The sequence below is a fragment of the Oncorhynchus mykiss genome, chromosome 2 (assembly GCF_013265735.2).
Source record: "Oncorhynchus mykiss isolate Arlee chromosome 2, USDA_OmykA_1.1, whole genome shotgun sequence".
NCBI classification, from domain to species: Eukaryota; Metazoa; Chordata; class Actinopteri; order Salmoniformes; family Salmonidae; genus Oncorhynchus; species Oncorhynchus mykiss.
This window is the reverse complement of record NC_048566.1, coordinates 28,564,880-28,591,591: the sequence shown is the minus strand read 5'-3', so window position 1 is coordinate 28,591,591 and position 26,712 is coordinate 28,564,880. Positions and strand designations below refer to the sequence as shown.

Below are 26,712 nucleotides of genomic sequence, written 5' to 3'. Positions count from 1 at the left end.
CTTTTGTAACCCTTTCCAGGTTTATGCAAGTCAACCATTCTTAATATTAGGTCTTCTGAGATATCTTTTGTTCTGGGCATGGTTTTTTTATAGGGCAGGCCAGTTCTAACCAACATCTCCAATCTCGTTTCATTGATTGGACTCCAGGTGAGCGGACTCCTGACTAATTAGCTTTGGAGAAGTCATTAGCCTTGGGGTTCACATACTTTTTCCAGCCTACACTGCGAATGTTGAAATTATGTATTCAATATAGACAAGAAAAATACAATACTTTGTGTGTTATTAGTTTAAGCACACTGTGTATGTCTATTGTTGTGACTTGGATAAAGATCAGATCAAATTGTATGACCAATTAATGCTGAAATACAGGTAATTCCAAAGGGTTCAAATACTTGTTATTGCCACTGAAGGTCCTGGATGGCAGGAAGCTTGGCCCCAGTGATGTACTGGGCCGTACGCACGACCCTCTGTCGCGCCTTACGGTCAGATGCTGAGCAGTTGCCATACCAGGCGGTGATGCAATCAGATCAGAAATATTCTGTTCAAACAATGGCAAGAACAACTTAATCATATGACTTATTCGTGGAGCCTGATCTTCTTCAGGAGATGACAGATGCTGCATCATACTGACATCAACCATTCATTGGCAGGAAATAAATGGCTCAACAGAACCATGATGGTGATGACAGGGAGGCGGTGCAGCATTTGAAGCTGTCGATGTGTTGCCTTACAATAGATGATGTATCACAATGCACACACAATGTTCACTTGAGCTATGGTGTGACGTTGGCTGATGTAGGTAATAACAGTGTGGTCCTCAAGTCACTAAACGTCATGTGAGGCAGGTAAATCGTGACTTGAGTCATGGTTTGAAGGGTATACATTCCTTCCTTTGTCTCAGCTAGGGTTTATTCCACCCACCCCCACATCGCAGCAGTGGAAGTATTGCACAAGCTGAAAAATATGCTAGCGGATTCTGGGTACATTATCATGTAAACCAATAGTGCGCCCTCCCTCTCGTAGGTGGAATTACAATGTAAATTATGAGGGAGCAGAAGGAGTGCCACTGCCGACAGATTTACTGAATGAATAAAACAAAAATCGTTATAGCCACACAGTCTGATGAAAACAGCACTGTGCAGAATACAGACACACTCCACCAATACCTCGGCATCCTGTCTACAAGTTCCTCTATATCTGTTTTATTATGTGGATATATATCACTTTGGGAGCTCTTGGAGAAATTGAAAAAGTAGAACTGTCGCACCAACAGTATGACCGGGTGTATGGACAAATGGAAAAACTGTAGATTGAACAGAAAATAAACTCAACCACTCCTTCTCTTTGAGAAAACATGCATAAATAAAATATGAATTTAGAGTGGTTTTGGACCCACAACACTGCGTATACTACTACACTAAGTTGTCCATGTCTGCCTCCCAAATGGCACCCCGTTCCCTTCATAATGCACTACCTTTGACTCTCAGAACGGGAAGTTGCCCTGTGCTGTGCCTGGTCTGATCTACTGAAGCAAACATAGAGCCAGGCCAGCAGCTCTCTCTAGTCCAAAGCCTATAGCCTCACAGTAACCACTCTATCTCACCAGGCACGGTGTAAGGAAAGTATGTCAATCCCCTCTTCAGTCAGTTTAACAGCACTTTACTTACAAGGACCACAGACAGACAGCAAGACCAGCTGTCCCCAAATGGCACCCTATCTCCTTTATAGTGCACTACTTTTGACCAGGGCTCATGCAGTGCATTATATAGGGAATAGGGTACCATTTGGGCCGGATACTTTTAGCCTCTCAGAGGACTGACTTCCACACCAGTGTGATAGTACACAAGCCCTCACTCTCCCCAGTCAGTCATGGTCATCATAGTGCTCTGCCCCGAATAGGATGTTTTGTGGATGACCTTTGTTGGTGACCTATGCTGCTACCAGGATCAAAAGGGTTTAAGTAAGTAAGTAGCTGGAAAAAGACAAGTACAGGACAAGTAAGTTCATTTTGGGCTAGAGGATGAGGGTAAAACCAATCAATAAGGACTTTCTGGACATAATAATTTAGCAGCTAAAGCAGGCCTACTACTTCCCCAGCCCCGATGGTATACAGTAGCTAAACCCCCAAACAGTGAACAAACAAATGGAATTAAATGGTTCATCCACCACTTCCCTTATTCATCCTAAATGCATTTCCTGCCCTGGTGCAAATGTATGGGGATGATTTCTGATGAGGAGAATCAGACCCCACGTTCCTGGCCACAGCCGCAGGACCAGGATGTAGAGCTTGTCTGTTTCCTAAATGGCACCCTATCCTTACATCGTGCACATTTTTGACCAGAGCCCTATAAACGAGTGCACTGTATAGCGAATAGGGTGCCATTTGGGATGCAGACCCTTGTGTAAAGAAATCCATGGCTAGGGCTGTGATGGGAGCCATTCTTCACAGCTGTGTCATGTGATCAGCTCAGCTTGACTCTGGAGCGCTTCAAATCCAGAGGAAGTGTGGGTGTTTCTCTTCACCCTGCAGCTCCAGTCACAGAGGCCCCAGACACTCTAATCTCATTTGGATGGAGAGGGAAACTTTGCCTGTATGCTGTGTGCTTTGGCCTGGCTCTGCTCTGCGCAGCACCGACACTCTTTTTCTGGGGGTTTAAGTATAGCATTTCCTCAGAGTAAATGATGTGCCACTTTCTTTTGCCAGTTTTTGAGACCCTAAATAACCAGAAGGCAGAACAGAAACAGGACACAGTCCTGAGTGACCAGGTCTCTCAACGCTACAGAATGTGTCACTCCTGTCCTCTGATCCTGTTCTGCCGTCAGTACATAACAGACCTGGGTTGAACATTATATTTTATTTATTTTATATTATATTTTAGGTGTGCTTTATTGAGCTTACCAGACACGCTGGGTGGGCACTGGGCAGGGTTTGGATTTATGGTGAAATCTTAGGTACATAAATTCATACATTCTTAAATCCAGGTGTCTATGTTGTGCTTTTTGAATATTGTTGGACAAGTCAAAGATGATTAAGACCATTTACATGGTGCTGTTGATATGTTGTATTCCATCTCTCCAGTGTGACAACCTACACTATAATAACAACAGTCTCCTGTTCCATTAGTACCAGGGGGAGCGATGAGACCAAACAACTACAGAGCTGTACGACCTTCACAGTCAGTTGGAAGAGACCCAGCCTTTCCCAGTTCAACAGTTTCACAATCTCTTTCATTGTGCTGTTGCAGCTTCTTTAAAACAATGTTACTAAATGAAAAACACTAGGCTAGGCTTCTTCAATACTGTGTTGTACTACGTAGCTGTGTTTTTACCGTTTTTTATTAAAACACCACTCTGCCATATAAAACATCATTGTAATCAGTATGTTAATGTCTTTTCCATGCATCACCCCAAAAAGCCTATAAACTAGTGAAATGACCATTTTCTCCCTTCCTGCTTTTAAAGGTAGCACTGTGGCCATTGTCGACTGATCCCTCTCTTACACAGACACTTCCAATACTGTCCTCGCCTCGTTTATTTTACGGCTCCCTCTCCTTCTATTGACCGTGGCATTGTTAACTCTACCATTGGCCTCTCCATGGGCAACCCTCTCTATGTTGTGTGTTCACCCTTTGATCCATCCCTCTATATCTCTTCTATGAGCCTGGTTCACAAATCACAAGTGCAATCCAAAGACAAAGTGTAATGGTGAACACTAAGCTATAGTCTACAGGTTAACACTTGGCCTCTACAGGACAGAGAACGTAGCATGTGTCCATTCTCCATTCTATACAGGGCAAGGCCAACACTAGACTATACCTTACATTTGTTCTCCCATCTTCTCTAGTATCCCACCTCCACCTGACAACAAGCCCTCACAGAGGAGTGTTATGATGAGACAGAGACATGCCAAGGTGATATGGGACAGACAGGAGACCATTCCCTATATAGTGCACTACTTTTGACCAGGGATGTAGCCCATTGGGATGTAGCCCAGGGCTGTAATGAGAAGCCCCTGGAAGAAGAAGTGACAGGTTGAGATGGTGGAGATTTACAGTCGACCCTGATCTCATTCCGTAGCTCTCTCTCAGCCATCTGCATGACAAATGGCCTTCATTTTCTCCTTTCCCCTCGGAGGGTGGAGCCAGGAGCGCCACAGATTCTTCTGCATTTATTATCTGGTCACAGGTGCATCCCAAATGGCACCTCCAATTCCAATACAGTTCACTATATAGGGCTCTGGTCAAAAGTAGTGCACTATGTAGGGAATAGGGTGCTATTTGGGATGCAGATACAGTCTCCAGGCTGGACAATAAACCACAATGAGATTTTTCTGAGTAAACAAGCAATTCCCCCCATTTTTACTCACACCGGTCTGTGTCTTCTGTGATCAAAAAGAGAGTCAGTGCATGGGCTTGCTTAGCCAGAGTCCACATCGAAGTCTTGATGGCCATTGTTCAATTCACTGTTTTCAGATAGATATAGTGAGCCCCAAATGACACCCTATTCCCTATATAAGGAACTAGTTTTGATCAGAGCCCGGCGTGGTAGTAGTTCACTATATATGGAATAGGGTGCCATTTGGTACAGAGACATAGCCTATAGCTAATACATAAGGAAACTACAGCATAGGGGCTCTGGCAGATTAGGTGGCCGAAGCCACAGAGCTTCATAAGTCAAGGACACTCTACCCTCTTCTCCTGTTCTCTGAAAGCTGATAGCACCTAATGTTGCAGAGGGAATCTGAACAGCAAACCACACAACTAGAGACTAATGTCCCTTAGCAATACAGTAATGTACAGAAATAGACAAACACAAACCATTCACACAAATTACATTGTATTTACCAAAACAGGAGAATCAACCTGCTTCCCTAATCATGCACCAAGACAGACACAGAGAGCAACAACAAGGTGAATACTAGTATCTGAGGTGACCACTGTAATGTTACCTGACAGTTGGATGAGGGTACTCCCTGCCTGTGCATACTGCCAGCTGTGGTTATCCAACACCGCCATTATCACAGGTACCACGTGAACTCCTGATTTGACCTTTCTCTGCCTAACAAAGGAGCTAGTGAAATCCTAGGCCGTAGAGAAATCATAGGTGGCAGCCGACCATGCCTGTTGGTCTGGGTAGGCAGGCCCTGTATGTCAGGAAGAAAATCAGGCAACCTGCCTCTCGGCCTCCCGGGAACCAAGTGTTACCTCGAAGGCAATGCCAGGTCTTTTACCAATTAGAGCTTTTCTTTCTTGTCCCCCACTGCCCCCCAAATAAGATTTACTGACGAGGAGTGTTGCTTCGAATTAAGCAGTTCTGCCTCACTCTCGACTACATGGAAAAAAGTTAAGCCGTACCAAACAGTTGTCGTACATGGATTTGCGGTGGAATAGGCTTTATTGATGATTGCTTTTAATCCCCTCTCTAATTCCTGGACCCCTACCCAGCAAAATGCAGCCATTTTAATCCCACTTACAACAAGGGCTGGGCGGTATACCTCTTTTTACTATATACCGGTGTTGATACAGGAACCGGTATGGGTTTTACTTTACCTTCTATAACGATATTTCAACGTTTGTTTTGTTAAATGTGATATGCAACTCCAACGCATGTAATGTCCTTTTTTATGGTTTACTCAGTTTGCTACATGAGTCATCTCTCGCTCCGCTTCTCCTGCTGAATGCTGCTTCCCACACGCCCCGTCAGTCATTCTGCAGTATACATGGACAGATGCAAACATATGTTGGTGACAACGATGCTGCTTTCTGCAAGCGTTCTATAATTACACTATTAGTTTGTGTATCATACTGTCTGCTAGTATTTATTTTATTATCAAGTTCTAGCTAAAATAAATTGTGTTGGCTGCTAATGCTAATCGCTGGCTACCTAGCTTGCTAAATGTACTAAGTCAGAGCAAACTTTGGTAGCTAATACAGCCTGGTACTAGTACTGATGTAGGCCTAGATAAACATGTTGTTTGTGCAACAGCATCTTCCAAAAAAGAGAGGAATAGGCGAAGCTAGCATGTAGCTAGCTAGCTACATGAGGTAAGAAAACATGTATTGTAACACCTAATTAGGGTACCCTGGAAACACTGACCAACACTTTGGTTCCTACCCTGTTGATAATTCCTCCCTGGCTTATTCCTGCATTGTCATGTCAAAGAATGTATTCAAGGTGCTGCCCACTATATTCCAACTATAGAATTAGATTCATCGTTCTATTTCCATGATTCTAACAGTTCACCATTTAACTAGGCCGAGATGTTTTCCCATATTATGCAGCTCTGTGGGGCACAGTATGGAAATTATAACTAAAGTGCTGGAAATACAGACATTGTTTGACGTTGTATTGAACAGTACAAAACATTCAGAATGGAGAAAGACCCATTGAAATGACTTATAATTTGTGTTTCCACCCTAGGGTCATGAACTATACATAAAACACATTTAGAACTTTTATTATTAAAAAAACATAATATACAGTCAATGCTGTCAAAAATGTGAAAAATATCATTGTATGATATTTTGGCCATATAGCCCAGCACTACTTACAACCAATATTCCCTCTAATCTTTTGGGACACTGAGCACATTTTTTGTATTTTGAGCAGAAACTTGAACGTTGTGACACTTTTGTGTAACTTCCAGCGCGCATTTGTAGTGAACACTGAGGCTGTACCTTTACAGTTTTAGACAGTGGCCTACCAACAAAACCAATGGAGCAAATCCTATAACATTGTCACATGAAAATAGCTTTAGATTTCTATGATATAGCCTACAGTAACCAATATGTGCTGTTCAATGCAGGCCTACATTGCATGAGACTTTTAAACACGTTTTTACATTATGAAGGGCTTGACATTAATTTATGATTTTTCACTTGATCTGTAACACCATGGGCCAAATAGGTGACTGTATATTGACATTGCATTGTATTGTATTGTGTTATATGATGTAATATGTAAAGTAATTATTATTACCATACAGAGAATTAGATAATGTAGGCTACCCCTCCGCCTATTGGCTTATTTGCATAGTCAAGCCTGTCTCAAAATACAACACTGCCCTTTTAATTAAGACATAAGCTTTTTACCTGACTGGCTTTTCAAAGATATGACCAGAACCAAGAACTCATTGATACCCCTATTATAGCCAGTATCTTTAGTCAATCAGAGAGAGGCTGTCCAGCAGGGAGATTACCATGTAGCTAGGTTTAAAGCTTTCTGTTTCTCTTAATAGGGGCGAAAGCAGAAGTAACTTGGAGGTGGTTTATTTAGCCTTGGCTCACTAAGGCAAATGATCTGTAAAAGGACTTTACTTACAGCCAATAACACACAAAGACAGACCACCTGAATGACGTAATGTGGCACTAACACAGAAAGCATATAACATAGGTCAATCAAATTGAATCACATTTATTTAGAAAACCCTTCTTGCATCAGGAGTTGTCACAAGGTGCTTATACAGAAGCCCAGCCTACAACCCCAAAGAGCAAGCAATGCAGATGAAAGCGAAGGGTATTCATTTTGACATACCATTCTCTTCAGAAGTTTGACTTTGGTCCGTTAGCGCCAGTCTCCCCTGCTGTCTCCCCTGCTGTCTCCCCCTGTCCCTCAGAAAGCCCATGTAGAGGAAGCGAAAGAGAACTGTGAGTCCTGCCATTACCAGATCAGATCTGAGATCTCTCTACCAACTGGAGATGACTAAAACCAGTAAAGTAAAGTTGGCTCCCAGTCTAGTAGCTGACTGCCTGGAAACTCTCCTTAGGAACAACAAGGCTCTTCTCTGAGGCCTGTCCAGGGTGGTCAGTCGGTCTGTGGTCAGGCACGTATCTCACTAAGCCATCAGGAATAAATAACTGGGGAGGCAAAACAGTCCTCCAAAACAGGGGGAGTCAGCTGTCTGTCAGAGAGAGAGCGAGAGAGAGAGAGAGAGAGAAAGACAGACAGAGAGAGAGGGGGGGGGAAGAGGGAGAGAGAGAGAAAGAAAGAGGAAGGGGGTAGGGGGCAAATAGTGGTACTGGCAGTAGTGGTGGGGAGTGAGGTGGCATGACAAAGATGGGTTGTGGTGGTGAGGTCGGTGCCCACAGCTGCAAAGACATGGCAGCAGCAGCTGTGCCCTCCCGTTCTTAACCCCACCCCACCCCAACCCCCCCACCCACCTTTAACCCACCGATCCATTTCACCAACCCCCACCCCCAAATGCCAACACACCTCTGCAGTATCCAGAGAGACGCTCCTAGTATCCTGAGTTAGTCAGGTGACCAGGGTGTAAACAGCCTCCGTTGTTTAATTATAACCCCTATTATACCACCGTGGGATTTAGCCTGGCTGCCCTATTCCACTGAGGCGAATCAAACCAGATCATGCCCAGCTCCTCTCACTGCCCCCCTCTCCCCTCACAACAGAGAGCCAAACACAGAGCCAGGAGAGAGAGAGAGGGGGAGAGAGAAAGAGAGGAAAGGAGAGAAAGGGAGAGGGAAGAGAGAGGGAGAGAGTGAAGAGAAAGGGAGAGAAAGAACACACATCGATAGAGAGAGAGAGTGTATAAGGCCTTCACATTGTCACAGTGCTGCAAACTGGGCAGCACAGCACAGCAGCTGAGGCTAAACGATGGAGGTCAGACAATGGAACAAGTGCAGAACTCAGTGCGCTCTGAGAAGCCTATTCATTAGGACATTCTATGAAATGCAGCTTCGATTGTGAGGCGGTAACAAAAGCAACTCAATAAACCAATCGGAATTAAATAACACTCGACAACCAAGCACAGGGGAGAGAAAGGAGATTTCTTTGTGGACGGTTTCCAGACAAATGCAATGACTCTGTAAGAGACATGGTCCTCTGGCTCCAGTGGTCAATAGACAATGTGCCTTTTAAACGGTCAGCCGCTGGTGCTCTCCTGATGTATTACACTAACAAATACACAACAACAGACTATTTCAACAGCTTATTTCTAAGAGTCAATGTGCACCATGTAGTAGATACAAAAGGAGAGGATGCATGCTTTTAAAAACGGTTATGCAGTAAGCAATATTACATATACCTGTATACCCCGGTAATGTCACATCCTAACCTTAGCGCATCGTATAGTTAGCCTTGTTAGTGTGTATCTGAGTGGGGAACATGGGTTGTAGAAGTTTGCGTTGTGGCCCTTGTGGCCTATCTAATGTCTAATGATGTGTGAGCCGGTCTGTGCTGTTGTGACCATCCCTGTCAACTCAGCTGCTCTGAGGGAATGAGCAGTTGTCAGGCCAGAGACAGATGGGAGGAAAGATGGTAGACGTCACAACTGTACACATGCCCGCGCTATGTATGGACCCAGCCTAAATTCTTCACCACATTCTACAAGTAGGGGCATTAACAGCTAACTTCTGCAGCGGTCTCCAGCAGGAAGACCTGGGAGAGTTGATTGTTGGTACAGCATTGCACAGTGCCAGTTAGCTAATGAGCTACATTCATCTGCAGTCCCTTATGCAGGGCAGTGTATGCATCTTTTTTTTCACCTTTATTTAACTAGGCAAGTCAGTTAAGAACAAATTCTTATTTACAATGACAGCCTACACCGGCCAAACCCGAACGACGCTGGGCCAATTGTGCGCCGCCCTATGGGACTTCCAATCACGGCCGGTTGTGATACAGCCTGGATTTGAACCAGGGTGTCTGTAGTGACGCCTCTAGCACTGAGATGCAGCGCCTTAGACTGCTGTGCCACTCAGGAGCCGAGCATCTGATCTGCTCCGTGTTCTTTTTATGCTTGCTGCACTACATGTTTTTGGTGTGAGCCGACCTATTGTCTTTTGAGGCACCAGCCATTGAGAGGAAACAATAAAGTTTTGTGTGGTGTTCCCCGAGGTGAACTTAAGGAGGAGGAGAGGGAGGAGGAAGAAGAGAGGAGGAGGAGTAGGGAGCGGTAAGAGAGGAGGAGGGAGAGGGAGGAAAAGGAGGAGAAGGAGAAGTAAAAGTTATTTATTTTCCCTTTTGTACTTTATTAATTATTTGCACATCATTACAACACCGTATATAAACAACAAAATACATTTGGAATGTCTTTATTCTTTTAGAACTTTTGTAAATTTGTATTGCTCATTTCACTTTTGTTTATTATCTATTTCACTTGCTTTGACAACGTAAACATATGTTTGTCACGTTCTGACCTTTATTTCCTTTGTTTTGTCATTATTTAGTATGGTCAGGGCGTGAGTTGGGGTGGGCAGTCTATGTGTGTTTTTCTATGATTTTGGGATTTCTATGTTTCGGCCTAGTATGGTTCTCAATCAGAGGCAGGTGTCATTAGTTGTCTCTGATTGAGAATCATACTTAGGTAGCCTGGGTTTCACTGTTGTTTGGTGGGTGATTGTTTCCTGTGTTTCAGTGTTTGTGCCACATGGGACTGTTTCGGTTTGTTCACATGTATTGTTTTTGTATTTTGTGTTCATGTTGAGTTTTTCTTATTAAAACATGGACACTTACCACGCCGCATCTTGGTCCGATCCTTGCTACACCTCCTCAGAAGAGGAGGAGGAAAACCTTTACAATGTTTTCCATGCCAATAAAGCCCCTTGAATTGAATTTGACATTGAAGTAAGAGGAGTAATTTCCCACTGGACACAGATGTCCGTACACTGCTAAATAGTGTCTACTTTTGCCCAGGGTTCAATGATGAAAGTATTGAACCACAAAAAAACCCTTGGGATTCCCAGAACCCAACCCACATCAGCCATTGTGTAATAAAACACTGGCTGTCAGGGCAGATAGATGAATGCATACACAGTTGTTGTGGACTGACTGGTCTTGGTGAGCTACTGTCTGTCTGTCTGTCTGCTGCTCTGTTATATGAGTAGAATGTTAACAACACACACAGGTTGTTTTTCTGGATGAAAAAGGGGCATAGGTGTGGCAGGGGCGTGGCAATGGGCACAGCTGAATTTCCAACACCCTCCATCTTGGAAGTGTAGAGACATTTTAGAATTTTTAAGGCAATTTGCTGCAATTCAAACATTTCTCCATGGAGCTGAGGGAATTTGTTGCAGTTTTAAAGCAAATTTGCTGCAATTCTATGCATTTTTCAATGGAGCTGAGCGAAAATTGTTGCAGTTTTAATTAAAGGGTATTTCCTGCAATTCTAAGCACTTTACAATGGCTAATGCCGTGTGTGTTCTTATGCTCAAACATAACAAAATCAAAAATGTTAAATTCATTCTATTATATTTTCTACATACTTTATATCTGGTTTTACTCTTAAGTTTTTCCATCCAAACTGTTTATTACATTTCGTACACTGTTTGGGCTTGTTGCCCAATTTAACACTTAGGTTGCCCACCCAAGGATTACAATGGCAGAAAAATCCCTACACACACACACACCCTTGGGGTTCAGTCAGCCAATCGGAGCGGTGATAGCCCTTGTTGCCGTCTCAGGAGTGAAGGCTTCATCTGACCTGGGTTAAACTGCTGGCTGCAGGATTGTTATCCAATCATGTAGGCTACGATCTCTAGCACCCTCCAATCATTGGTGACGATAGGAGGGGTGGTAGGTGGGAGCTTAAGGAGGTAACATTACTCAGCCAAGAAGACAGCACAGATGAGCTCATTTAAACATGGAGGTTGCTAGTTTGACCAGGGCTCTGGCCAAAGCTGTGCACTATATAGAGAATAGGGTGCCATTTGGGACGCAGTACTAGTCTCTGATGGGATTATTGGCAGCAGCTTTGTTACATTGAAACTAAAGCCTGGCTCACATCCTCTCACATTACCTTTTCATTTCACTATGTTTTTAAAATGTATTTTATTTTATTTCACCGTTATTTAACCAGGTTTTTGCAGATGCCGACTGGTGTTTTTATAAAGGTTTGGAAGGTTTCTCTGTTAGGCAGATAGTATTTTAGCCAATTATCTCTACTGCTGTCAATGTTGTAATCCTCCTCAGTCACGACATTGGGATATCTTCTGGTCTGTGTTCACATCAACGATACATCCCAAACGGAACCCTATTCCTTATATAGTGCAATACTATTGAAAAGTATTGCATTGTTGGGTTTTGAGTTTGCAAGAAAGGCATTTCATTGTACTTGTGCATGTGACATTAAAACATGACACTTGAAACTTGAGACCAGCTGGGTTCAAATAGTACCCCAAATAGTTTTATCGGTCTCTTTCTGTCAATATAATCATTTGACTAGACAATCCATGTCAGATAAAGTGCATGGGTCTAAACAGGGTCAACTTCCGTGCTAGTTCCTGCCCGAACAATGGAAATAAACTGCTCAACATGGGTCACATCCCAAATGGTCCCCTTTTCCATATACAGTGCACTAGTTTTGACCAGAGCCATATGGGGTATTGGGTCACGTCCCAAATGGTCCCCTTTTCCATATACAGTGCACTAGTTTTGACCAGAGCCATATGGGGTATTGCACTATATAAGGAATAGGGTGCCGTTTGGGATGTATCCTTGATGTGAACACAGACCAGAAGATATCCCAATGTCGTGACTGAGGAGGATTACAACATTGACAGCAGTAGAGATGCTTGGCTAAAACACTATCTGCCTAACTAACAGAGAAACCTTCCAAACCTCACAATAAAAACGGCAGTCTGCATCTGCAAAATACTGACACCAGCTAAACATACTGAAATAAAAAGATAATGTGAGCCAGGCATTTAGTATCTCTGTAACAAAGCTGCTGCCAATACTCTGTAACAAAGCTGCTGCCAATACCATCAGAGACTAGTACTGGGTCTCAAATGGCACCCTATTCCCAGAGCCCTGGTCAACAGTAGTACACTATGTAGGGAATAGGGTGCCATTTGGGATGCAAACAATGTCAATTCTAATGCAGAATCAAAGACCGGTCCCAGCACCCCACTGCTCATCACTATGAAACACCCACAGACACATCTTCCATATTCATGTCTTCATTGAATTATATGACATGGGGCCAGTCACCCCTCACCCACCTTATTACCAGACCAACTGGGTTCAAATAGTATCTGTTTTCTTTCAAATTCCTCTTTGAGTGACTGCCTGGGGTGCCAGATGGGCGTGGTTTGCCCTTTTGGGACTATTTAATTTATTCCATTGAGCCAGAATAGCTTAATAAAGTGTAGCTTAAGTATTTGAAAGAAAACATCTTTAATTATTTGTAACTTTTTTTCTTATTCAAATGTTTTATTTTATTTTTTTAACTGCCTTGTGGGTTAGGGTTTGTAAGTAAGCATTTCACTGTAATACCTGTTGTATTCGGCGCATGTGACAATTACAATTCAATTTGAAATCATACTTGGACCAAACTACCCGAGGGGAATGAATGAGAAAGCTCTGTAGGTGTTACTACAGAGGGACAGTTGATATATGACAGACCATTGAGACATACAGCAGGTAATAGACCCCTAAAGGTAACCCTATCCCAGACAATGTTTACAGCAGGGTGAGGACTCTCCCTTGGGCAAACTTATTTCAGGCTCGGTAGAACACTAGGCTAAAGAGCAGGCCTGAGTCGACCTAACAAGTCCTGTCAAGCCATTCATACACCACCACACATACAATAAAAAGATCCCAGATGCATCCTAAATAGGAGCGTTTTCCCTTTATAGTGCACTACTTTTGACCAGAGCCCTATGGGGAATAGGGCACCATTTGGGATGCATCCTGTCTCTCTTATCAGCTGCAAACCAAGCAAATGACCTGGGATAGCAGCTAGCTAGCATACCAGAGGAACAGCCTGAATTCCTGTATTCTAGAAGTAAACAAGACAGTTTTACAATGTCAATGGAATGATGAATTCTCAAAAACAACAGATAACAGTTTTGTCCGCCTCTTTCTGTCAATATAATCATTTGACTAGACAATCCATGTCAGATAAAGTGCATGGGTCTAAACAGGATCAACTTCCATGCTAGTTCCTGCCCGAACAATGGAAATAAAGCGCTCAACATGAGTTGTGTCCCAAATGGTGCCCTTTTCCCTATATAGTGCACTAGTTTTGACCAGGGCCCATGTAGTGCATTAGTTTTGATCAGAGCCCATGGGCCCAGGTCAAAAGTAGTGCACTATATAGGTAATAGGGTGCCATTTGGGATGTAACCATGAAGAAGAGGAAAGACATCTAGCTAGAAGGAGAGTGTGTGTTCAATCCAAACACCTGCAGGGCTGTGAGTCTGTTAAAATCCTGCTGGTTCCTGTTTACAAGCTGTGGAGTCACAGCTTGCTCCCACAGGAACAACCATGGAGGACTTTCAATGGTCTACTAGTCTACACACACACACACACACACACACACACACACACACACACACACACACACACACACACACACACATGAGAGATGGACAAATAGGCGGTAATAGCTGGCTTTTGGACAGTATTGTTTTTTAAAGCCATATAAATAAAACTGCTGCAGGCCAATTGAAAAAAAATCCCATTGTAAAATAATGCTTTTTAGCCTATTCACTGACGGAAATACCAGTCTATGTATATACATTTGACCGGTCATGCTTATCGGTCTATAGGTTAATTTGCATAATCTAGAAATAGCCACAAGATGGTTTTTGAATACCGTCAATACCGTTGAAACTATTTAATTGATGTTTGTTTTTATAAATGGGAATATTTGTATCTAAATTTAAGTAAATACCTGCAGTCAACTTGGGCAATGAGTTAGGAGATAAAGAAGATTGCGTTCTTCATTTCACCTGTCACATAATGTTTCATTATGAAGTAGAGGTTGACCGATTAATCGGCATGGCCGATTAATTAGGGCCAATTTCAAGTTTTCATAACAATCGGTAATCGGCCTTTTTGGACGCTGATTACATTGCAATCTACGAGGAGACTGCGTGACAGGCTGACCACCTGTTACGCGAGTGCAGCATCAAAAGGACCATGTGGCTGCAAGGAGCCAAGGTAAGTCGCTAGCTAGCATTAAACATATCTTATAAAAAACAATCAGTCTTCACATAGTCACTAATTAACTACACATGGTAGATGATATTACTAGGTTAACTAGCTTGTCCTGCGTTGCATATAATCAAAGTGGTGCCTGTTAATTTACCATCGAATCACAGCCTACTTCAACTTCGCCAAACGAATGATGATTTAACAAAAGCACATTCGTGAAAAAAGCACAATCGTTGCACAATTGTACCTAACCATAAACATCAATGCCTTCCTTTAAATCAATACACAGAAGTATATATTTTTTAAACCTGCTTATTTAGTTAAAAGAAATGCATGTCAGCAGGCAATATTTACTAGGGAAATTGTGTTACTTCTCTTGCGTTCAGTGTAAGCAGAGTCAGGGTATATGCAACAGTTTGGACCGCCTGGCTCATTGTGAACTGTGTGAAGACCATTTCTTCCAAACAAAGACCGTAATTCATTTGCCATCATTTTACATAATTATGACATAACATTGAAGGTTGTGCAACGTAACAGCAATATTTAGACTAGATAAAATACAGAACGTTTCCGTATTTCACTGAAAGAATAAACGTTTTGTTTTCAAAATGATAGTTTCCAGAATTTACCATATTAATGACCAAAGGCTTGTATTTCTGTGTGTTTATTATAATTAAGTCTATGATTTGATATTTGATAGAGCAGTCTGACTGAGAGGTGGTAGGCAGCAGCAGGCTCGTAAGCATTCATAAAAAGAGCACTTTACTGCGTTTGCCAGCAGCTCTTAGCAATGCTTGAGGCACAGTGCTGTTTATGACTTCAAGCCTATGAACTCCCAAGATTAGGCTGGCAATACTAACGTGCCTATAAGAACATCCAATAGTCAAAGGCATATGATGTTTTTGCATTATTTCAACCAAATTGAACATGTTTCATTATTATTATAATGTTACAACATACTCAGTGGTATGGTAAAGGTCTGCAATTCCAATTTATATTCATTATACTGGTGTTTTCTCTTCCTTACTTACTTGGCTTAAACCTCCAGCATGGCTCTCCACATGGCTTGAATAAAGAGGGTTTATTCATTAGACTAAATTGATTTTATTCATTTATTATATTAAGTTAAAATAAAAGTGTTCATTGTTCATTCATTTGTAAATGAGAACTTGTTCTCAACTTGCCTACCTGGTTAAATAAAGGTGAAATAATTTTTTTTTTTAAATTCAGTATTGTTGTAATTGTCATTATTACAAATATATATAAACATCGGCGATTAATCCCAATCTGATTTTTTTGGTCCTCCAATAATCGGTATCAGCGTTGAAAAATCATAATCGGTCGATCTCTATTATGAAGCTTACCAGTACTAGTCCCCAGTCATGTGGTGTTTGTTTACAAGCACACAACAACAAGAGACCGGAGCCTTGTGAGTCACTCACTGTTGGCCAGCCAGGTGATCTAGTTATAGTATGGAATTCACAACTAAAATATATGTTCTAACTATTTAGTTAACTGTTTAAACATTTGTGAAATGTTCTGCAGTTGTGCATTTGGTGTTTTAATTAAGTAGCTAGTTGGCCATCTAGCTAAGTGGTTAGCTTCTTCCAAAATCATGTTTTGCTTGGTAACACAGAGATTCCCTGAATCCTGAATCCTGAATCAAAAATAAAATTTATTTTGTGCATGCAGCAAACTGTGAGTAGCATTTTTTAGCTACTTGTATAACTTTATGAGCTGGGATGTCTGTCCTGCAAATACTTTAGGCCAGAGACTATAAAATGTTCACAATGCACTTGTTAGCATCTAGATAGCATTCTCTATGGGATTGTACATGTACATTTGTATTTAATATCGCCCCTTGTGTTCAGTGCCGGTATTACTGAATATCCCGGTTTGCACAAGGTCAGTATGAAGGTATAACAATCTGGATACCGCCCAAGCCTAAGGGTGTCTATTTTCATTACTCGTTATGTTTATCACACACACACACACACACACACACACACACACACACACACACACACACACACACACACACACACACACACACACACACAGCATGCAGATACAAAGCCTATGAGCGGAAATCTGTCAGACAGCGTGAGAGCTGCTGCTACAGCTTCTTATACACTTATTAGTTGCTGCTGGAGTGAAGCATGTGCTTTTATAAGCCCAATCATTGCGTAACAATCCTAAATGAGATTGCGTGTTAAAAAACCATTTTGATGGCCACGAAAAAATTTATTTTTATTATTTTTATTTCTCAACTGGTAATTGAAGCACACTTCCCATTCGCCATTCAAGTGCATAATGGCAACGATAGGCAGGCTTCAGCGCATCACACACCCCTTTGCAATGAGCTGGAGGCAGTAACATGTGCATTTTCAAAATATATATGTCAATGTTTGAAACCTGAACGTTTTACCTCATATTATGAGGCATGTCTTACATTGCTTCAAAGTAAGATCCGACCATAGAAACGTGGAGGCAATTATTTTATAAAGACTTATGCCGTGGAATCAGTAGCCTATTTCTCTCATGTTCGATTGGTTTTCAAATCAACTTTCTTTCATTGTCTAGCAGTTAAATTAAAATGTCAAATGTCCAGCACCACATTTTCCTAACGAAAACCCTGACACACACACACATACAGATACAAACACAAACACGCAGCTTCTAGCATAAAACAATAACGCCTGTTACTGCCAAATCTTGTTATTTACCAGTACATGTTATAGAGGCATTTTCTTTCACAGATGCAATCAGTGCTGTTGTTGATCCTTGTCCAGTCAGCACAGTGAGATAGTGATGGATATGGGATCTTGTGTTACAGTGTGTGTGTTCTGTATGTCCCTGCGTGTGTGTGTTGTGCACCCAGTGGTGCATACACCAGCGTTAGTGTTTATGAGCTCATTATATCCCCAGGCAGTGCAAAGACAGCCCCTGCCCTCTCCAGCTCTATCACTGAACAGGCTTTCACTACACTTCTCCCTGTCAAAAACAAAACTGCCAGTCCTCTGAACACAGACTGGACACCAGAGTACATCTCATATGTTTTCCTCTGGATGGAGGGTCACATCCTGTGTCCCAACACCGTTGTTGTAGAGCTGGAAAGTCAAACACTCCTTTTGTAAACAGAAGCCTTCCAACAACAGCCTCTATCTGGTGGTATATCAGATAGGAAAACAGCAAATACGGAACACAGCCAGCTAGAGCCACACTATTAGCCATCTGTATGTACTAGTGAGCCTCCTCTTGACTGAGAGTGTGGACATATTTAAAGCACCACAAAATTAGCAAAAGATTGCACAGCTATTCAGATCATTGCCAATTAGATTTTCTTTCTGGGTTCTGCTGCAGATCCTATCCCAAGGATTAATCTGCCAGCTGTTTATTTTGGTTGAGCTGAGAGCGCTCCACTATCTTAAACATTGAAAAACAGGCCACGCAGTGGGAAAGAAGCTGCAGTTCCTAATTGTGGATGTTCTGCTGCTCTTATTTGGCTAATTGTAGGTCTTTCGGAGTTAGGTTTCCATTCAAAAAAAGCGCATAACCACATCTGAATGTGTACTCTGACTCCACCCCATCTTTGAATGGAAATAAGACTACAGTACCATAGGGTGGAAAAAGCCTCTCCTTCTCAGTCACAGTGCTAGACAGCCAAGCATGTAAACATTGAACTAAGAAGCTAAATGCAGTATAAGATCGTGCCTCCTTCTTTCCCCAGCGTTTACTAACATATTCAAACTGTCCTCTTCAATATGGCTGCCTGTCACCAACATCCGTGTAACCAGGGCAAAGAGATCTCAAAAATGCACATCATGTGAATAATGTGTTTATGTGAGACAGAAAGAATCACTGTCCACATTACCATTTTATAACCGTGTTAAAACCGGGTCAAAAGTAGTGCACTATATAGTGAATAGGGTGCCATTTCAGATGCAGCCCAGCGCCTGGTTCCTGCAGTCTGTGGTCCCTCCCTCCCAGTCCAGCAGGTGTCAGTACACACTGCCCAGTCAGTCACAGTGAGGGCACAGGCACACCAGGGAGGGAGGGATCCAGCCCCAAATCCTCCATCCGGTCTCCACTGCCCCCAGGGGGGAGAAAGGAAAATAGGGCACAGCTTAGATGAGAGGTCACCTTCCGTTGATTCTTAATGTTATTATAGCTAGTGAACTAATGTTACAACATACTCAGTGGTATGGTAAAGGTCTGCAATTCCAATCATATTCATTATACTGGTGTTTTCTCTTCCTTACTTACTTGGCTTAAACCTCCAGCATGGCTCTCCACATGGCTTGAATAAAGAGGGTTTATTCATTAGACCTACACCTAACCTTCCACACACTGTCATTTCTTTATAATAGAGATTAGATGCTACTTGATGCTACACCTGCCAGTCTGTCTGTTTAGAGACTAGCGAAGAGCTGAACCAATCCAAGGCTTACCGTAGAGGAGCAAGGTATTCATAGGGCAACATTTTTATTTCAATGGGGATTCTACATTGAGCATGCTTTTTAGTCAAGGAAAGCACATAGAACCTAGCCGAAAACACCCCCAAGTAGAAAATGTATTTATATATATATATATATATATATATATATATATATATATATATATATATATATATATATATATATATATATATATATATATTTTAAAAACATTATTTAACCTTTATTTAACTAGGCAAGTCAGTTAAGAATAAAAACTTATTTACAAGGATGGCCTACCAAAAGGCAAAAGGCCTCCTGCGGGGGGCACAGACAACAGCACAAAAGGCAAGAAGGTAGAGACAACAATACATCACGCGAAGCAGCCACAACTGTCAGTAAGAGTGTCCGTGGCTGAGTCTTTGAATGAAGAAATTGAAATAAAACAGTCCAGTTTGAGTGTTTGTTGCAGCTCGTTTCACTCGCTAGCTGCAGTGACCTGAAAAGACGAGCAACCCAGGGATGTGTGTGCTTTGGGTACCTTTAACAGAATGTGACTGTCAGAACGGGTGTTGTATGTGGAGGATGAGGGCTGCAGTAGGCATCTCAGATAGGGGGGAGCGAGGCCTAAGAGGGTTTTATAAATAAGCATCAACCAGCGGGTCTTATGATGGGTATTCAGAGATTACCAGTTACAGAGGAATATAGAGTGCAGTGATGTGTCCTATAAGGAGCATTGGAGTCAAATATGATGGCCGAATAGTAAAGAACATCTTGCCGCTCGAGAGCACCCTTTCCGATCTATAAATTACGTCTCCGTGATCTAGCATGGGTAGGATGGTCATCTCAATCAGGGTTAGTTTGGCATCTGGGGTGAAAGAGGAGCACTTACGATAGAGGAAACCAAGTCTAGATTTAACTTTAGCCTGCAGCTTTGATATGTGCTGAGAGAAAGACAGTGTACAGTCTAGCCATACTCCCAAGTACTTTTATGAGGTGACTAGCTCAAGCTCTAAACCCTCAGAGGTAGTAATCACACCGGTGGGGAGAGGGGCATTCTTCTTACATGACCTTTGTTTTGGGGGTGTTCAGAACAAGGTTAAGGGCAGAGAAAGCTTGTTGGACAATAAGAAAGCTTTGTTCTAGAGCTTTTAACACAAAATCCAGGGAGGGGCCAGCTGAGTTTAAGACCGTATCATCTGCATATAAATGGATGAGAGATCTTCCTACTGCCTGAGCTATGTTATTGATGTAAATTGAGAAGAGTGTGGGGCCTAGGATCGAGCCTTGGGGTACTCCCTTGGTGACAGGCAGTGGCTGAGACAGCAGATGTTCTGACTTTATACACTGCACTCTGTGAGAGAGGTAATTAGCAAACCAGGCCAAAGACCCCTCAGAGACACCAATACTCCTTAGCCGGCTCACAAGAATGGAATGGTCTACCTTATCAAAAGCTTTGGCCGTCAATATAAATAGCAGCACAACATTCCTTTCAATCAAGGGCAATGGTGACATCATTTAGGACCTTTAAGGTTGCAGTGACACATCCATTACCTGAACGGAAACCAGGTTGCAATCCAGAGAGAATACTATAGACGTCAAAAAAGCCAGTCAGTTGATTATTGTTTTTCCAACACTTTTGATAAACAGGGCAAAATAGAAATTGGCCTATAACAGTTAGGATCAGCTTGCATCCCCAGCATTCCTATGTTCTACCTACCAACCTTTTCTCTATAGTCATCACTGTGTTAGAGACACATACATACGACAGCCTCTTGAAATATTAAACGTTTTAATGCCAGTGCACTTTTTCTCAACACAAATGTCCATCCTACTTCATTCCTTTCCACTCAGGCCTGGCTACATTGCAGAGATCTGAAACAATCGATTTTTTAAAAAAAATCTAATTGACAACATAATGGTGCAGGCCTGTGTGTATCTCCTGTTGGAAGAGTCATTACAATTATTTTAAAGATCTGTCAGTTACAAATTCAACCATGACTATAAATATTCTTACAATCTGTTGAGTCAGACACCCACTCCTTCGCCCTCAGATTGAGGCAGAAGGACGTTCACAGTCTGGGTATTTTATCTGGGCCAAACTCAAAACTCCTTCCAAGCCTCTTTATACAGACTAGTTCTGCATAATGGGTTGTGGTGTCCACACCAGATGAGAGCCTTGTGACGTAGCTAGCTGCCAGGCTGCCTTTGGATTACCTTAGCCAAGATAATGGTAATAGTGATGGCATGGTACTGGAGCAGGTCCAAGTCGACAGTCAGAGATTATGAACTCCTCAGACGAGCTGAGCTCTTTCTGTTCAGTTACGCTGTCCTGCCCTTTGGACAGGCTCAGTCTACAGCTTTCGCTCCCCCAGAGGAACAAACAAGCCACATCACACCAAATCCCCACAGCACGATGAGATAAATAAAGCATAACAACTCTTACCCCCCCCCCCCCACCCTAAAAAAAGACATAGCCTAAGTAACACATCTACGACAATAAACAACAGCGTTGCCCTCATCATTTTTGTTTTTTGAAAATAGTCCAAAATAGTTTCTTAGTCATTCAACACATGACCACCCGCTTTTCTCTCAGCTCGGTGACCTAATTTGCCACTAGAGGATGAAATGAAAGGACCAATTATCTACAGGGATCTCTGAAAGGAGAGGAGAGCAGTGGAGGACAAACAGTATCAAGTGTCAGGATGAAAGAAAGACTCCCAACACATGAAGGAGAACATGAAGACTGACCAGACAAAGCCATTTTACAAACTAAATGACATAGGTCATGTTCAGTAGTGCATATTGTAGCAAAACATTTTTAAATGGAAAACTAAAATTAGTGTTTCTTATTGGATAAGTTCAGGTAGTCGTTCCCCTGATTCCCTCTGTTTTAAAAATGTTCTCCATACTGGAAAGTGACACAATCATATTAGCCTCATGATAACTGAGATAATCCCATTCTGATGAGCACAGTCATAATCAGCCAATTGTAAAAATGACTGTTACAAGGGCAGCAAGCACAACTAAACAGATGAACCATAGAAAAAGACATGCCAAAAATAAATGACAATTACAGAAATAAATAGCTTTTTGTCCTGTCCTGATTCAGCACTGACTGTCTCCATAAATAGGCCATTGTTTGGTGAAGAAAGAAGAGAGCCTCACTAGCCATGAAACCATCAGGGATGAGAATATCATTCCACAAGGTAGCTACTTACAGAGTCCTGTGGAGAGAATCTGCATGTCTCTTCCCTTCTCACACTGTTCAGCTCATGAACAAGCCAGGAGGCAGCAGAGAGGAGCGGCTCTCACTAGAATAGCTTTAGCTCCATGAACCAGGGACCAGTGAGGACCAGGGACCAGTGAGGACCAGTGAGGACCAGGGACCAGTGAGGACCAGGGACCAGTGAAGACCAGGGAGGACCAGTGAGGACCAGTGAGGACCGAGGATCAGTGAGGACCAGTGAGGACCAGTGAGGACCAGGGACCAGTGAGGACCAGGGACCAGTGAGGACCAGGGACCAGTGAGGACCAGTGAGAACCAGGGACCAGTGAGGACCAGTGAGGACCGGTGAGGACCAGGGACCAGTGAGGACCAGTGAGGACCAGTGAGGAAGGATGGTGCTTGCTATCTGCTATCTCTGTGTTCTCCCCAGTGCTCTGTATGAGCATGTCAACAGGCCCCTGTGCTAAGAGCTTTGGAATAGAACCAGCCAAACCCCATTCAGCTTCCTTTACATTACAGTCAGTGCAATACCACCACCTCTACCCAACCCAATCTCTGGACCATGAAAGCTATCTCTGCCTCCCTATTGGTTGGTGTGGGGGAGGAGGGACCTTCCAGAGGCTGAAGATGGGAGTGTAGAGAGGACTAGAACCTCTCTCTCACATGCATCAGTGCTCTCTAGCAACAGAACCGGCAGTGCTCTCTCTGAGGTTGTGTCCCGTCCCTAGTCTGTCCTCCGAGGTGTGTGTGTGTGTGTGCATGAATGTGTGTGTGTGTGTGAGAGGGGTTGCGTCTCCCCCCTGAGGGCACTGCATGCTGTCAGGCTGTGTTTTGTCATTCTCTAGGCAGGCTGAGTGCTGCTGCCTGTGAACTGACTGACTCTGGGAGGGACATTGGGGCCATGGACACAGCAGCAGAGGTCTGGACAGGTGGCTTAAACACCAGAAATGACCGCCAGACACTGTGTCCCAAATGGCATGCTATTCCTTTTATAGTGCATTACTACACTCACTCTCTCTCGACTACAAAGTACTGTGAAAGGTGTGTTATGTTGTAACTTGTAACAACTGTAAACCAGTACAGTAAACCAGTACATGAACTTTAGCTAGATCCAGCTTTCCTGAAACAATGTTCCTTTTGGCAGCGCACCACATTAACTCATCTACAGTAATCCATTCATGCTGACCACATTGCACTAAAGAGTCAAATCCACAGGTAACAAGCTAATCCAGAGGAAGTGGTAACCTAGTAACATGGATGTGTTTTGGGTAAATTAATAATACCCAGGTTGAGGTTGCTGTGGCTGGAACGAGGTGTGATGATGTGTTGCCTTTCCTAACACCCAGGGTTAGCCTGGTGAAACCAGACTGAAACAGTAGATAATGCATTGTTCAGTCTGGTTCAACCAGGCTAACACAGAGAAAGTGAGAAAATGAGCAGAGGCTCAGCGGCAGGGTGTATTAATAGGCGACCTGGATCACTAGCATGCTGCCTCTCTGTCGCCCTGCCAGGACGCTGAGTCTCTGAGTCTGATCTGAGACCAGTCCGTGTTTGTCTTCATCAACTCATCAACATACCAGGACTACAGTCTCAATCTGCAATAATGGACGTTTGAACCACAGCAAGGCCTGTGTTGTCTCGGTCTAAAAAGACTGTTGGTTTCTTGCAAGTCATTTGATTACTTATATTATTATATATATAAGGCTCAGTGCAGTCAAAGACTCAGTGCAATCAAATACTTTTCCTGTGTTTTATATATATTTCCACACTATGAGGTTGGAATAATACTGTGAAATAAAAAATATATATAATAATGCCATTTTATTGTAATAGCTATTCGAAAAGACCGCCTGATATTTCAGGCAGGATGGAGTTATGGCATGCCTGGTGACATCACCAGGCGGTCAGTTAGTTAATCGACTGCTGCATCGAGGATGCCTATTCCTTTATGACATTAGGTGACGCCTAATGCTGTCCGTAATATGGATGTGACCTTTCTAAATCCATTAGCTCGATGAGAAGGTAGTAAATGATTGTGCTTTCACTGTCAGTTTTGATTTGCAGTTTCGCTGCTGTAGCTAAATGCTGTAACAGGCTCCGCTAGATGTCGCTGACTGGGTCTTTCTCAATATTTGCCTCATGGGCTTTTATTCGCATTCTAATGCTGCAGATTATCCTTCGTGCTGTTCGAACCACACAGTGTGGTTGGTCCACCCGTTGGATCTCGCTGTCTGAATAATAAACATGGACATGGCCTGCAGACTGGCGCAGTGGTCTAAGGCAGTGCTGGCTGTGCCACTAGAGATTCTGGGTTCGAATCGGACACAACCGGGAGACCCATGGGGCGGCGCACAATTGGTCCAGCGTCGTCCGGGTTAGGGGAGGGTTTGGCCTGTGGCGGACCAGGCCAGGGCACGCTGACACGGTTGCCAGGTGCACAGTGTTTCCTCCGACACATTGGTGCGGCTGGCTTCCGGGTTAAGTGAGCATTGTGTCAAGAAGCAGTGTGGTTTGGTTGGGTTGTGTTTCGGAGGACGCATGGCTCTTGACCTTTGTCTCTCCTGAGACCGTACGGGAGTTGCAGCGATAAGACAAGACTGTAACTACCAATTGGAGAGATAAAAAACGAGGTAAAATAATAATGGACATGGCTGCTAGGGTTGGCTCAAACAGTCTGACAGATCCTGATTCCCGCCAGCCCCCCAAGCCTTGGTCTGTTTTAACCAGAGAAGGAAGTGGTTTCTGGAGCTCATTTGATATTCTGTTATACTCCGCTCCATAGAGAGAGGCCAGGGTAGGGAGGAACTAAGGGAGGGGAGCTGGGTTGAGGTGGTGACACTTCAGCTTTCATTACTGCTCATGAATTATTTCCATGTCCCTTGCGTATGAAGACGCACGGAGGCAATTAAGGAGTGGGAACGGAGAGACTCAAGCAAGCAACTGCTCACAGGAAGGGGCCCGGAAGCGGAAGAGGAGGCAAGGAGGAAGGAGGAGAGTGGAGGCATGTTAACTTAACAATTAGCATTAAGACTGGTTGTAATGGAGTAAAGAGCACTGTTACAGTAGGTGGGCTGTGGGATTGGGTTTGTTGTGTTGTGCTGAAGGCAGGAGAGACAGGGGGACAGGGGGGCAGGCAGACAGGGTGGGACAGGGGAGCAGGGTCGAGGCATCATACAGGTTGTCACCGCCTCCTACTGTTAGGGGCCAGGGGGTGTAGAGGCGTAGGGAATAGCAGCATGGGGTGTATGACATGGAGACAGCTGTGCAGGGTCATGTAGTCAGGGGAGTAAGGGAGAGTAAATGAGAGCAGTGAGCAGACTCTAACAGGATCATCATGAGGTGCTGGGCTTATAATGGTACAGCTTGGATCCTCACAGCAACGGTAGAGTTTCATCAACAGCATCATCTTCAGCTAAGGATGACAGCAGATGAGATTAAAACAGATGATAAAATACTAAAAAGAGGAGACAGAAAGATATATATATATAGAGAGAGAGAGAGAGAGGGAGAGAGAGAGAGAGAGCGAGAGAGAGAGAGAGAGAGAGAGAGAGAGAGAGGAATAGATAGAGAGAGAGAGAGAGAGAGAGAGAGAGAGAGAGAGAGAGAGAGAGAGGAATAGAGAGAGAGAGAGAGAGAGAGAGAGAGAGAGAGAGAGGGGGAGATATATACAGTTGAAGTCAGAAGTTTACATACACCATAGCCAAATACATTTAAACTCAGTTTTTCACAAATCCTGACATTTAATCAGAGTAAAACTTCCCTGTCTTATGTCAGTTAGGATAACCACTTTATTTTAAGAATGTAAAATGTCAGAATAATAGTAGAGAGAATGATTTATTTCAGCTTTAACTTATTTCATGACATTCCCAGTGGGTCAGAAATTTACATACACTCAATTAGTATTTGGTAGCATTGCCTTTAAATTGTTTAACTTGGGTCAAACGTTTTGGGTAGCCTTCCACAAGATTCCCACAATAAATTGGGTGAATTTTGGCCCATTCCTCCTGACAGAGCTGATGCAACTGAGTCAGGTTTGTAGGCCTCCTTATCCGCACACGCTTTTTCAGTTCTGCTCACACATTTTCTATAGGATTGAGGTCTGGGCTTTGTGTCGGCCACAACAATACCTTGACTTTGTTGTCCTTAAGCCATTTT

At 43.1% G+C, this 26,712-nt stretch overlaps 1 protein-coding gene across 4 annotated transcripts in view; it reads right to left on the bottom strand.

Annotated features, from left to right (window-relative positions):
• LOC110485836 (triple functional domain protein) overlaps positions 1–26,712 on the bottom strand; it is a 149,798-nt gene that overhangs the window by 95,739 nt on the left and 27,347 nt on the right. Inside the window, exon 1 of one of the 4 annotated variants that reach the window (XM_021557037.2) lies at positions 7,534–7,849. The exons of the other annotated variants lie outside the window; for them this stretch is intronic. Within the exon in view, the coding sequence (XP_021412712.2) occupies positions 7,534–7,660 (127 nt within the window). The 5' untranslated portion in view covers positions 7,661–7,849. Of the gene's footprint in view, positions 1–7,533; positions 7,850–26,712 lie in introns of those variants that run through there. 4 annotated transcript variants of the gene reach the window in all.